The following is a 12,173-nucleotide window of genomic DNA, read 5'->3' as shown; positions in this document are numbered from 1 at the left end:
TATATATGAGAAACTGTTCACCGGTTACCTCTATTCAGCGTTTAACGCTTCGTGTATGCACCTTTTAGACGGGGTTTTTTGTTGACACTATTAAAACATGCTGAAATCAGGGAGTTGTTATTTATAACAACTCCCTGCTTAAATCACAGTGCCGTAAGTTATTATATTGGGTTTTTGGCAAGGGTTCATAGTAAAAATAAGTTTTAAAAAATAAATAAAAAATAAAATGTCTCAAAATTGAAAAAAAAAAGAAGATAAAATTGAATACCAAGACGAGATTCAAACTCACGACCTTCAGTTTTCTTATTCCCTTATAGTATAGTGAAAAACAGGGCCCCCGTGACCATTTTCCGGGGACCAAGGTTTCTCTGCTGATTCGGCATCACTAGGGTATAAATAAAAAAATGAGCGGGGGTGAGCTTCCTGAAAAAGGGCGGAACATGTTTTTTGGCGGCCATTTTTAAAATGGCCGCTAAAATCAAGAGAATGGCTCATAACTTTACTTCTACTCCATGAAAAAGGGTAAATCTGGTGTCTAGCTATATGTTATTAGGGTCACTGAATTCAATTAGACATGTTTCAAAAACCTAGGATGGCAGCCATTTTGAAATTCAAGATGGCTGCCATAGTAATCTTTAAAAATCAAATATTCCAGTATAATTCCACTTCCTGTCGTTGGAAAATGGTAAATTTGATGTCTACTCATATGTAATTAGGTCCCTGAGTCCAATAAGAATAACTTCATTATTTAAAGCTAGGATGGCAACCATTTTGAAATCCAAGATGGCCACCACATAAATTGTCAAAAATCAAATATTTTGATATATAATTGCATTTTTCCTCACTCAAAATGTTAAATTTGGGGTCTAATCATATTTTATTCACATTTTTGAGTCCAATGAACATAGTTTCAAAAACCAAGCATGTCAGCTATTTTGAAATTCAAGATGGCCACCACAAAAATCGTCAAAAAATAAAATATTTGGTATATAATTCCACTTGTCGATCAAAAGTTGTAACTTTGGTGAGAGTAACCTCTAAATCTCTGGCCATATTCAATGCTAATGGTACATTTAGAAAATGCCAGAAATCAAAACTTGTCCACGGTATGGATACAAAAACCAATTCTGCAGATACAGAATACACTGCTATCATCGATACGGGCATGGTCATCAGAAAGGCAATCCCTAATAAAGAACAAAGACTTAATGAAGATGGTTCCTTATTTACTTGGGAGAATTATGTCAACAAATGCACATATATTATATTTAAAAGACATCACAATGCATCAGCCATTATATGTGTTAATGACCCATACAGTAAAGAAGAGTCGATCAAATATGAAGAAAGAGAATGATGATCAAATGGACAGAAAATACCTAATACACACATGAAGTTACAGGACCAGTTTTTATCAAGTAAAGAGTTTAACAAAATCCCGAAGAGCGATTACAACAAGTCAAGAATACAAGAATTTATTAAAGAAACCCCAGCAAGAAGAAGTAAAAGTTGAAGGAGTTTGAGTGTTATACTCTTTAGAAAATTGTGTTGATTAGCAGATAATAGTGAGATACCAGAATTTAATTGTAGTCAGGCAGAAGCAGATAAAACGATGCTGACTATTTACTACTATCTCAGAACAAGCTGCAAAGTTACTAAACCAGTAGTAATAGACTCGGAGGATACAGATGTGTATGTTCGGCTGCATACGTTGCACACAAGTTGCCAGGAGAACTAATGATCTGTAAAATATCAGAAGAAACTGTGTTTGTCAATTGTAAGGATCTGTGTGGGCATTAAATGGCAGAAAGCATAATTCAACTTCATGTTTTGACCGGCTGTGACAGTAATTCTGCATTCTTTGGACATGGAAAAGGCAAAGATTTTCAATAATGTTCGACAAAGCAAAGAAGAAAAAATCTGTTGAAATCCTGTAGAGAATCTATTGCTTGCTGTGACAAATTCAACATTTGAAAAACTTACTTAAGTTTGTCTTAAAGTTTATATACAACGACAACAAAAGCAAAAACACAACAGAGGCAAGGTTGACCAAGTCCTACAAAAAGAGAAAGTCACATGTAAGATTGGCACCAGACAAATGTTCACTACTTCAGCATATTAAAAGAGCCAAATCATACAATCAATTAAACTTTTCCTTAAGAATCAATCAATCACCAACAAAAAGTGGGTGGAAACTGATTAATGGAAAGTGCTATGCCGAAAGAAGTACTGAGCCAAACCTACCCAGTGATATTAAAGTTCTAGAACGAAATGATAGTGACAGTAGCGATGAGAGTGATGATGAAACAAGCGATGAATCGTCCGAGCATGATAACGTATGAACCTAATTGTGATTTATTCCAGACAGACAGGTTCATCAAACAAATGCTTATGTTTTATTGTATAATATAAGTGGTAGTATTTCTAAAGATTTATTATTTTTGCATTTTGTAAGGTAAAATGTGTACATAATAATGGCAGACATATTGGAAAAACGTATGGTTGTCATACTTTTAAAACTATGTTAATTGGACTCAGATTGCCCATAACAAGTCATTAGACACCAAATTTACCATTTCTATTGAGAAACATACATGATTGGACACCAATTTAAAATTTTTTATCAAGGAGAAGTGCAATTATATACCAAAATATTTGATTTTCGACTATTTTTGTGGCGGCCATCTTAAATTTTAGATTGGCTGCCATTCTAGCTTATTAAAACTATGCTTATTGGACTTGCAGAGCCCAATAACATTCAAGAATACATCAAATTTACCATTTTTCAAGGACAAGAAGTGGAATTATACTGAAATATTTGACTTTCAACGATTATTACGGCAGCCATCTTGAATTTTAAAATGGCTGACATTCTAGCTTTCTGAAACTATGCTCATTGGACTCAGTGAGCTCAATAACATATATGATTAAACACCAAATTTAACATTTTTTATAGAGGAGAAATGCAATTATATACTAAAATATTTGATTTTCGACGATTTTTGTGGCAGCCATCTTGAATTTTAAAATGGCTGCCGTAGCTTATTGAAACTGCTTATTGGACTTGCAGAGCCCAATAACATATATTAGAATACATCAAATTTACCATTTTCAACGATAAGAAGTAGAAATATACTGGAATATTTGATATTCAACGATTACTACGGCAGCCATCTTGAATTTCAAAATGGCTGACATGCTTGGTTTTTGAAACTATGTTCATTGGACTCAAAAATGTGAATAACATATGATTAGACCCCAAATTTCACATTTTTGAGTGAGGAGAAATGCAATTATATATCAAAATATTTGATTTTTGACAATTTATGTGGTGGCCATCTTGGATTTCAAAATGGATGCCATCCTAGCTTATAGAAGTTATTCTTATTGGACTCAGAGAGCCTAATTACATATGAGTAGACATCATATTTACCATTTTTCAACGACAGGAAGTGAAATTATACTGGAATTGATTTTCAACGATTACTATGGCAGCCATCTTGAATTTCAAAATGGCTGCCATCCTAGGTTTTTGAAACATGTCTATTTGAATTCAGTGACCCTAATAACATATAGTTAGACACCATATTTACCCTTTTTCATGGAGTAGAAGTAAAGTTATGAGCCATTCTCTTGATTGACAAAAAACATGTTCTGCCCTTTTTTAAGGAGGCTCACCCCCGCTCATTTTTTTATTTATACCCTAGTAATGCCAAATCAGCAGAGAAACCTTGGTCCCCGAAAAATGGTCACGGGGGCCCATTTTTTCACTATACTACTTATATTAGGAGACATGGCTAACCGACCGCGCCACCTATGCAACATCCTATTTGTGGTAATGGCAGTAATGTACAGTCCTTCGATGAAACCCGTTTAGTTTTGAAGGTGTGGGGGAACACTGAGGTCAAACTTCAAAAAAGGACCATGGACGTTAGTAACATTAACAACAACAACAAGAACAGCAGTGAGGTTCTGGGTCCGCCTTACACGGACCCAAAAAATACCCCCATTCAATATGCTTAATATATCATCCATTATATCAAATGGAAGAGGCCTAAATAGACGGATGTGAAGCCCAGAAGTCGGTGTCTGTCCTGAGCAAGCATTTACTAATGAATGCTCTGGCACTCAGTGCCAGTAATATCAACGAGTATAGAATTGCAAGAAGTCCGACTGCACTCATTTTGTATGCAAACAATGAAATGCTCAAAAAGTACTACCAGCAGATAGGGGGCGCCCTATTAGAAGTTGAAGTTTGCTCGAAACTTTTTTTTATTTAAGGACACGCCCCTTTGTGGTAATATTTTTAAAACAGGATTACGTTCCAACGAAACCAAGAGTCGGACCTCTTGCAGTTTCATACTCTTTGGTAATATACTAAAAGACTACTAATACTTACGAGTGTCACATGTATCACCCTCGTAATCATCAGTGCAGTTACAAGAGAAGGTGCCATTGCCTAGGTCATTGCAAGTGCCTCCGTTCATACACGCCGCCCCAGAACACGGGTTAACTAAATATTTAATAACAAAATACGATAATTACTTGAAATCATTAGGTAACATATGGCATTCATGTAAATATGTAAGTGGTAAGTGGAAAATTTTGATTCCTAGATGGCTGGAAATGAGCTTTCCCAACTTCTGACGTGTCTTTTAAAAAAAAGGTCAGGTTATTTTATATATCATTCTTAGGCCTATGGGTCATTCCGTGTCAAATCAACCAGATTTCAAAAAACTTCCAGTATGACCCTCTCAGATTTTGATGAAACTCCATAAAAATGATCCACTATGTGAAAAACCAACACTTAAAAAAAAATAGGGTTATAAGTTTTGTAGTTTCCGAGATATTGACACCCCAAAAAAGGGGCGTGGTTCTTCAAGATGCGCAAAAGCAATTTCCTCCAACTTTGGAAGCTTATAACTCGGGATTGGTAATAGTTATCAAGGTCAAACTTGGTATTCTAACTTATATTTCACCGTATTACACAAATATGGCATCAGATTAACTGTTATCTTTTTTTAAGTTATCTGCACTCAAAATAGCCACTTTGTTTAATGACGCAATTTTTTTGTGATTTTCAATGTCACCCTGTGTCCGTATGAGTGAGTGTATACATCTTAAATTACAGATATATTATCTATGTAGTTGTCTCTAGCCACAAGCAAGCACGGGCTGATGAAATGAATTAAAATGGAATGGCATCCATTCAAAGTTGGGACCAGCCCTAAAAAGTGAAAAAAGCCTATGTTTCCCATTAACGGTTCGTCATGTGGACAGTTAAAATCTTTTCTTAAATTTACACCAGTTAACCAGATATATTAGATCTACTTATACACCAAATTTCAGATTTGGTTCTCAGCTCCTTCATGGTTAGATACTATGTTGAAAACTACACATATTGTAACATAATCGGAAATAACTAAATTTTTTAAGAGTTGGGTAATTCCATGCCATGGAATCATAGATTTTAAAAATTTTTTATACTGACAGTTATTCATGTGAATTGAAAAACCTGAAATTTTTAAACTCCAATTCCTGTCTATTTTCCTGTAGCGGCAGTTTGATGTAAAAGGGGACGTGGCACAAATTAGTGCAGTGTGAAATTAACTTTTATTTTCATATGCTAATATCTTTGGAAGTACAGCACCTATAACCTTCAGATTTTGTGGTGTAGGACATCTTTTACTGTTGATTCCAAATCAATTTGGTCCCATTTTTAGACCATTGCTATTCCACAATGGTACATGCTACAACTTTTCTGATTGCAGATTTGGAATCAGCAGCAAAAGATGTCCTACACCACAAAATCTTAAGGTTATACTTTCAAAGATATTAGCATAAGAAAATCAAAGTTAAGTTGATAGCTATTACCAATCCTGAGTTATAAGCTTCCAAAGTTGGAGGAAATTGCATTTGCGAATCTTGAAAGCCACGCCCCTTTTTTGGGGCGTCAATATCTCGGAAACTACATATCCAGTAGAGCTAATCTTTTGTGTATGTTGATTTTTCACATAGTGGATCATTTTTAAGAAGTTTCATAAAAATCGGAGACGGTCGACCTAAGACCTCTGGTTGATTTGACACGGAATTACCCCTATACCATAGAGAAAAAAAATCGAAGGCATAGGCAATATATTATTAGGCCTATATTCCAACAATATTGAGTAGTTGGATACGTAGTCTTTCTTCCATACATCAATGAGCCGATAGGCCTGAAGAACACACTTAAATTATTACGACGTCGAGCCAAAAAGTGTGTTTTTATTTTTATTTAATTGAAGGCTAGTTGGGCTAAGCCTAGTTTGTCCGATCTGCTAACCTAGGTTAGCCTGCCTTTTGTAAGCCAGGACTTAGTGTTATTATTTTTTTACGTTTCTTTTCACAGAGGAGGGTCTTCTGAACTCCTTGGAAACTCACCCCCCACCCAGATCTGCCACTGCAATCGAACATAGAAAGTATAGACCATTGGGAAATGGTCTGCATAAGAATAGATCCAGTATCAGTATACCCTTATTTAGATTGAAAACAGACTAAAATTTCTATGAGGTAACAAGTTATTTATCAAAACTTTAATAGTGTGGCAAGGGAATATCAAGTGTCTACATATTCCTGTCAAAATGAAAAACTGAACCAAAATTTCTGTACTAATTTGACCGTGTGACAGCAGCTTTACTTGCTCCTATGTTCGTGCACGTATTAATACATTTTGACTTCTAAGTTCAGCACATCTGTGTTTTTCCAATTTTTATATTCCAAATAAGTATTATACATTTTATTATTTGCTTATATTTTCGCTGATAAGATCAAATGTCAGAAATTTGTCTTCAGTTAATTGTTTGAGTGTTAAAGATGGTTAATGGTTATTAATTTATAGAGCGCAAAATACAAAAAGTCTCTAAGCGCTATCAGGCAAGTGTAAAGATGGAACGGAAACCAAAACCACAAAATAAAAAGAAGTGAAATTTGAATACCATGCCAGCACCCAAACCGAAGTATGGGGATACGCCCTCATCGCTGATGTAAAATACTTGTCAGAGGGATTTAGAAGGCAATCCCTGATATAGTTATTCATTTCGTTTTGAAAGTTTTTTTTTAATCAAATTGTTTAATAATAATAAATAATAATAGTGTAGTTTTATATAGCGCACATATCCATCTAATGTAAGATGCTCAGGCGCTTGATGTGTGGACTAGGAACTCGATCAATGACTTTCTTCGCCCCTAAGGGTCCCTTCGAGTCTGTGCTACCTGGTAACCCGGTACCAGCAACTCTCATCGTCCACTAAAGTTCATGACGCTTTATGGTCCCGCAATAAATCATATCAAATTAAACAAGAGCAACAGCAATAACAACAATAATTATATTAATCATGTGTGTGGTGAACTTTGCATAATGAAGGTAAAACAGCAAAAGAAAACTGAAAATCATGAGGACCCTTGAGAAGTGGGAGTATTAATAATAATGTATTGTAGCGCCATCTAGTGTTGCAATTATTAAGATACGATCAAAGAGTATATCTATAAAACTGCAAGAGTGAAACTCTGGGTCCTACTAAATACCACACGGAACCACTCGCGACCACTCGGGAACACACGGGTGCAAAAATGATAAAAATATTACCACACCAGAGTAGAAAACTACTTAATAATCAATAGAAACCAACTTTTAGAACGGTAATTATCCGAATTTCGTTAAAAATCGATGTATCTTGATTTTGTTTTGTTGTTTTTTCCCGTCGCGTGTCGGTATGTAATGCGTTGACATTGTGGATCTGTAACGTATTGACGTGTCAGCAGAAACGCATTCAACCATGACCTTCATGTCTGTGTTTCATAGCATCAATCAAGATAGGCCGTTATATACTGCTACATAAGCGGTAATAAACCTATTCTACATAAAACGAAAATGATAATTTTTTATGTATTGTTAGATTGATCATTTATTTTTATTTTCTGTCAAGCTCGTATATGTTTTTTTTTTCTTTTTCAGTGAAGGGCCTACATCAATGGAATAAAGAAGATTGCATTTGAATAAAATATATTAGAAGTGAATAAATACAGAACTCAAATTATATTAAATGGAGTTAGCCGTTAACACTGTTGAATAAATATAATATAAATCATTAAAGGTACATATAGTGTTTAAATAAGGACATGATGGAACATCGTAGGCTACCCTGTAGCTTTTCAACGAATAAAGTCCTACAAAAGTCATTGTGTAATAAAATGCCTCCGACGGGATTCGAACCTGCGACCTCTCGCTGACAAGGCGAGCGTCATATATATCATATATAGGCGAGCGTCATACTGTATATATATATATATATATATATATATTTGTAATTTGTAAATATATAATTTGTAATATTTCATTAGATATTTACTCACAACTTTATTATTATTATTATTATTATTATTATTTCATTATTATTTTGTCTGGAACTGTTGGCCAATTCATGTACAGTATATTGTGTAGTAACCTCTGCTAATTAGCATGCATCAGCTAAAAAAAAATCATTTTTACCATATTTTGGACAATTGCCATTATAAAAGTTGGTTTTTATTGATTATATAGAAGTTTTATACTCTCGTGTGGTAATATTTTAATCATTTTTGCACCCGTGTGGTCTCGAGTGGTCCCGTGTGTTCCGTGTGGTATTTAGTAGGACCGGAAACTCTCGCCTGGCCCGGGCGCACTACTTACGCACTCGTCCCGAGGTCTGCATGTACCGTTTGGTAGCCTGGTAATATTATATTATTAAATATACCGCTTCTCACACTAACTTAACCAAGGGCAACATAAAGCACATTCAAGTAAATTGTAACTTCAGGATCCATTTATTAGAATGACAACTTATATCCAATCGCAAAATCTCTGATTACTGGAAAAATTGAAGAGCTCTCAACCCTATAACAGTAACCCAAGTGGTGGTTTAACCATGGTTTAACCATGGTTTAACAAAAACCAACCATCGTCCTAAAAATCTATGGGAAGCAAAACATGCACACAAATAGAACAAAATCATATTCTGGCGCTAACAATTACCTCTCGGTCAAAAACGCAATGAAGTAACAGCTGAAATCTGAGTTGGAAGAAAATGGGGAATGAGCTACAGCAATAATAGACCTAATTATTTAGTATAAAATTATTATATAATTTTCTACATGTTAGTGGACTCTAAAATCGATTAAATAAGCCTTGGAAGCCCACAAATTGTCAAAATTTTCGGGGTCTTCGCCCCCTGGACCACTTTCGAAAACTTTCAATCGAAATTTGACCACGCCCACTTTGCTTTCGTCGGGGAAATCTGACCCCTCTTTGGGGAATCGGTTCCCCCCGTCGGGGATCTCGCCCGCCCCCCACCCCACCGTCGGGCAAATCCTGGTGCCACCCCTGGTTCACTTACTTGATTGACACAAGTCTCCTTGCATTCCTGTCCCGGAACAGTCACAAGTTGCTGTCACGTTGTCAGGACTAGTACAAATACCTCCGTTACACGGATTAGGACTGCATGGATCATCTGGAAAAATACAAACATTAGTAATAAATGACTGGTATGAATGATAAATGAAAAAAAAAACAAAAAAAAAAACAGATTGTTCACCAGATAACTCATCCAGGTGGCTGATTTAACCCTACTTAAATTATGTTTCTCTTTCTCGTCCCCGTGAAATTGCCTTTTTGTGTGGGGGTGTGCGATTGCACAATTATTTCTAAACGTGAGTTTCAAGGAACCATTGGTTTGTTGTAATTGATTATTAAAAGATATCATTAGAATAATAGGCGGATCCTAGAATCTGTGAATTTATTCCAGATATTTGATTCATTCTCACCAACTTTATATTAATGTCAAGGAGACTGATAATTTGGCTGATATTTTTGAAAGCTTAATCATCCAATGATAACAATAAGCTAAATAATAATAAAATAATGATGATTATAATAATAATAATAATAAAAATAATAATAACAACAATAAAAATAATAACAATTATAATAACACTAATAATAATAATAATTAATATAATTATAATTATTATTATTATTATAGCAGCAATAATAGCAATAATATTTTATATTCTAATATTTCTGGTACTGTATATTATCAGGTTGTTTATTTTATTAATTATTCTTATTTTATCTTACTCATGTCACAGATATCTCCAACATATCCAGTTCCAGCGCAGTTGCATACATAGCTGTCTGCTCCATTCATCTGGCAAACGCCATTGTTTGCACAAGGACTTGGTGAACACGGATCATCTAGATAGACAATCAACTCAGAAATTATAATACTGTATTCTGATTTGGCAGAATGATTGCTGAGTCTGATTGACTTACACTCATAGTAAACCTCATAGCTTAAAATGATAAACACAGCCTGAGATTACTTAAACATGTAATCAATACATTGCCACAAAATACTAATAGGCTAATAAAAATAATAATAAGGCTAATAATAATAAGGCTAATAATAATAATAATAATAATAATAATAATAATAATCGTAATAATAGTCATAATAATAAAAATAATAATAAAAACAACATAAACAATAATAATAATAATATTATTATTATTATTAATATTATTATTATTAACAAATTAATAATAATAATAACCATTATCATTATTATTAGACATTATGGATGGATGGATGGATGGATGGATGGCTGGATTTATTCGGTGTAAACATCAAGGATAAACCACGAAAGTCTAAAGAAGACTTATCTTTAATAGGGTCCTTCTGGTGGTAATTGGGCAGTACACCGGGAGACAATCCCCTACTCTTTTCTGAAGAGTGCACTGCGTATTAACGTGCGCATGGGCCATAATGCACACAAGACCAACGGTGTAAACATGTCATCCAATAGGCGCTAACGGAGCAGCGATGAGAATTTAACCGGGCGATTTTTTTCCGTACGAAACATTTGCATGAAACTCTACTCGGGCCGTCTCGACTAACTCGATTCGAAAATCTCATACTGCAGAATTCAGGAGATCAAAAGGTCCAAGAGATCGTCACGGTCCAGCACAAGACATTGGCTACCACCAGTTTAGCCGACTGAGCTAAGCTGCTCTCATATATATTATAATAATATAATGATAATGATAATAATAAAAATTATATCACTATCATTATAAATGATATTATTACAATAATTATAATATTTTTTTATTATTATATAATTATTATTTGCTAATGAAAAATAATAACTTTATTACGATGATAATAGTAATGGTGCAGTGGTAATAATCATATGAATATAATAAATAGTGAGTATAACAGTTTGTAGTGGGCCTTTTAAATATTATCTTTCTACTGTAATTAGTTTTTTATGTTTTTTTTTTCTTAATTTTAACTTACCGGTCTCACATGTATCTCCAACATATCCAGTTCCAGCACAGTTACATACATAAGTAAAGTCTGTTTCATTCAATTGGCAGACGCCATTGTTAAGGCAAGGACTTGGTGAACACGGATCATCTAGATAGACAAAAACTCAAAATTATAATATCACTCAGATGGCAAAATGATTGCTGAGTCTGAGTGACTTACACTCATACTAAACCTCATAGTTTAAAATGATAAACACAGCCTGAGATACTTAAACATTTAATCAATACATTGCCCAAAATAGGCTGATAATAATAATAATAATAATAATAATAATAATAACAATAATAATAATAAGAATAATAGGCTGATAATAATAATAATAATAATTATAATTATAATAATAATAATTAAAAAAATATTATGATTTAGTAAGTTATAATAAATAATGATTATAATAGTTTGCATGGGCCTTTTAAATATTATCTTGTTATTCTTATCCAATTGGTTTATTAGGGGGTTTTTTTTTTGTTTTTTGTTTTTTGTTTTTGTTTTTTTTTTTTCTTATTTTTATCTTACCCATCTGACAGGTGTCTCCAACATACCCGGTTCCAGCGCAGAGACATTCAAACGTGGAGTAATCAGATGAAGTGATATTACAAACTCCATTATTGTTGCACGGACTGGGAAAACACATATCATCTTTAAAAAAATAAACAATATTGCATAATATAATCCGAAACAGGTCTTGTGGGTACAGGCACCGTACCTTTCCTAATTAACTGTTAAATGGCATTTTACTAAATTAAACTACTGCATACCTTTTTGCTT

General features: G+C 34.0%; 2 protein-coding genes across 2 annotated transcripts in view; both read right to left on the bottom strand.

Annotated features, from left to right (window-relative positions):
* The window catches only part of LOC117116700 (hyalin-like), a gene marked incomplete at its 3' end in the record, with an annotated part of 8,816 nt that extends 3,134 nt beyond the window's left edge, over nt 1–5,682 (bottom strand). Inside the window, exons 1-2 of the mRNA XM_033260800.1 lie at nt 5,658–5,682; nt 4,400–4,513 (exon numbers count right to left, since the gene is read on the bottom strand). Of these exons, the coding sequence (XP_033116691.1) occupies nt 4,400–4,513; nt 5,658–5,682 (139 nt within the window). The remainder of the gene's footprint in view (nt 1–4,399; nt 4,514–5,657) is intronic.
* A 3,720-nt stretch (nt 5,683–9,402) lies between these two features.
* Nucleotides 9,403–12,173, bottom strand: part of LOC117116699 (neurogenic locus Notch protein-like) — an 11,855-nt gene continuing 9,084 nt past the window's right edge. The window contains exons 5-8 of the mRNA XM_033260799.1: nt 11,922–12,044; nt 11,373–11,492; nt 10,151–10,267; nt 9,403–9,524 (exon numbers count right to left, since the gene is read on the bottom strand). Coding sequence (XP_033116690.1) covers nt 9,403–9,524; nt 10,151–10,267; nt 11,373–11,492; nt 11,922–12,044 — 482 coding nt within the window. The remainder of the gene's footprint in view (nt 9,525–10,150; nt 10,268–11,372; nt 11,493–11,921; nt 12,045–12,173) is intronic.

Source organism: Anneissia japonica, unplaced genomic scaffold (assembly GCF_011630105.1).
Source record: "Anneissia japonica isolate Jap-2015-1 unplaced genomic scaffold, ASM1163010v1 scaffold2284_len378405_cov197, whole genome shotgun sequence".
Classification (NCBI taxonomy): Eukaryota; Metazoa; Echinodermata; class Crinoidea; order Comatulida; family Comatulidae; genus Anneissia; species Anneissia japonica.
The sequence above is the reverse complement of the archived record's forward strand: the minus strand, read 5'-3'. Positions and strand labels throughout refer to the sequence as shown.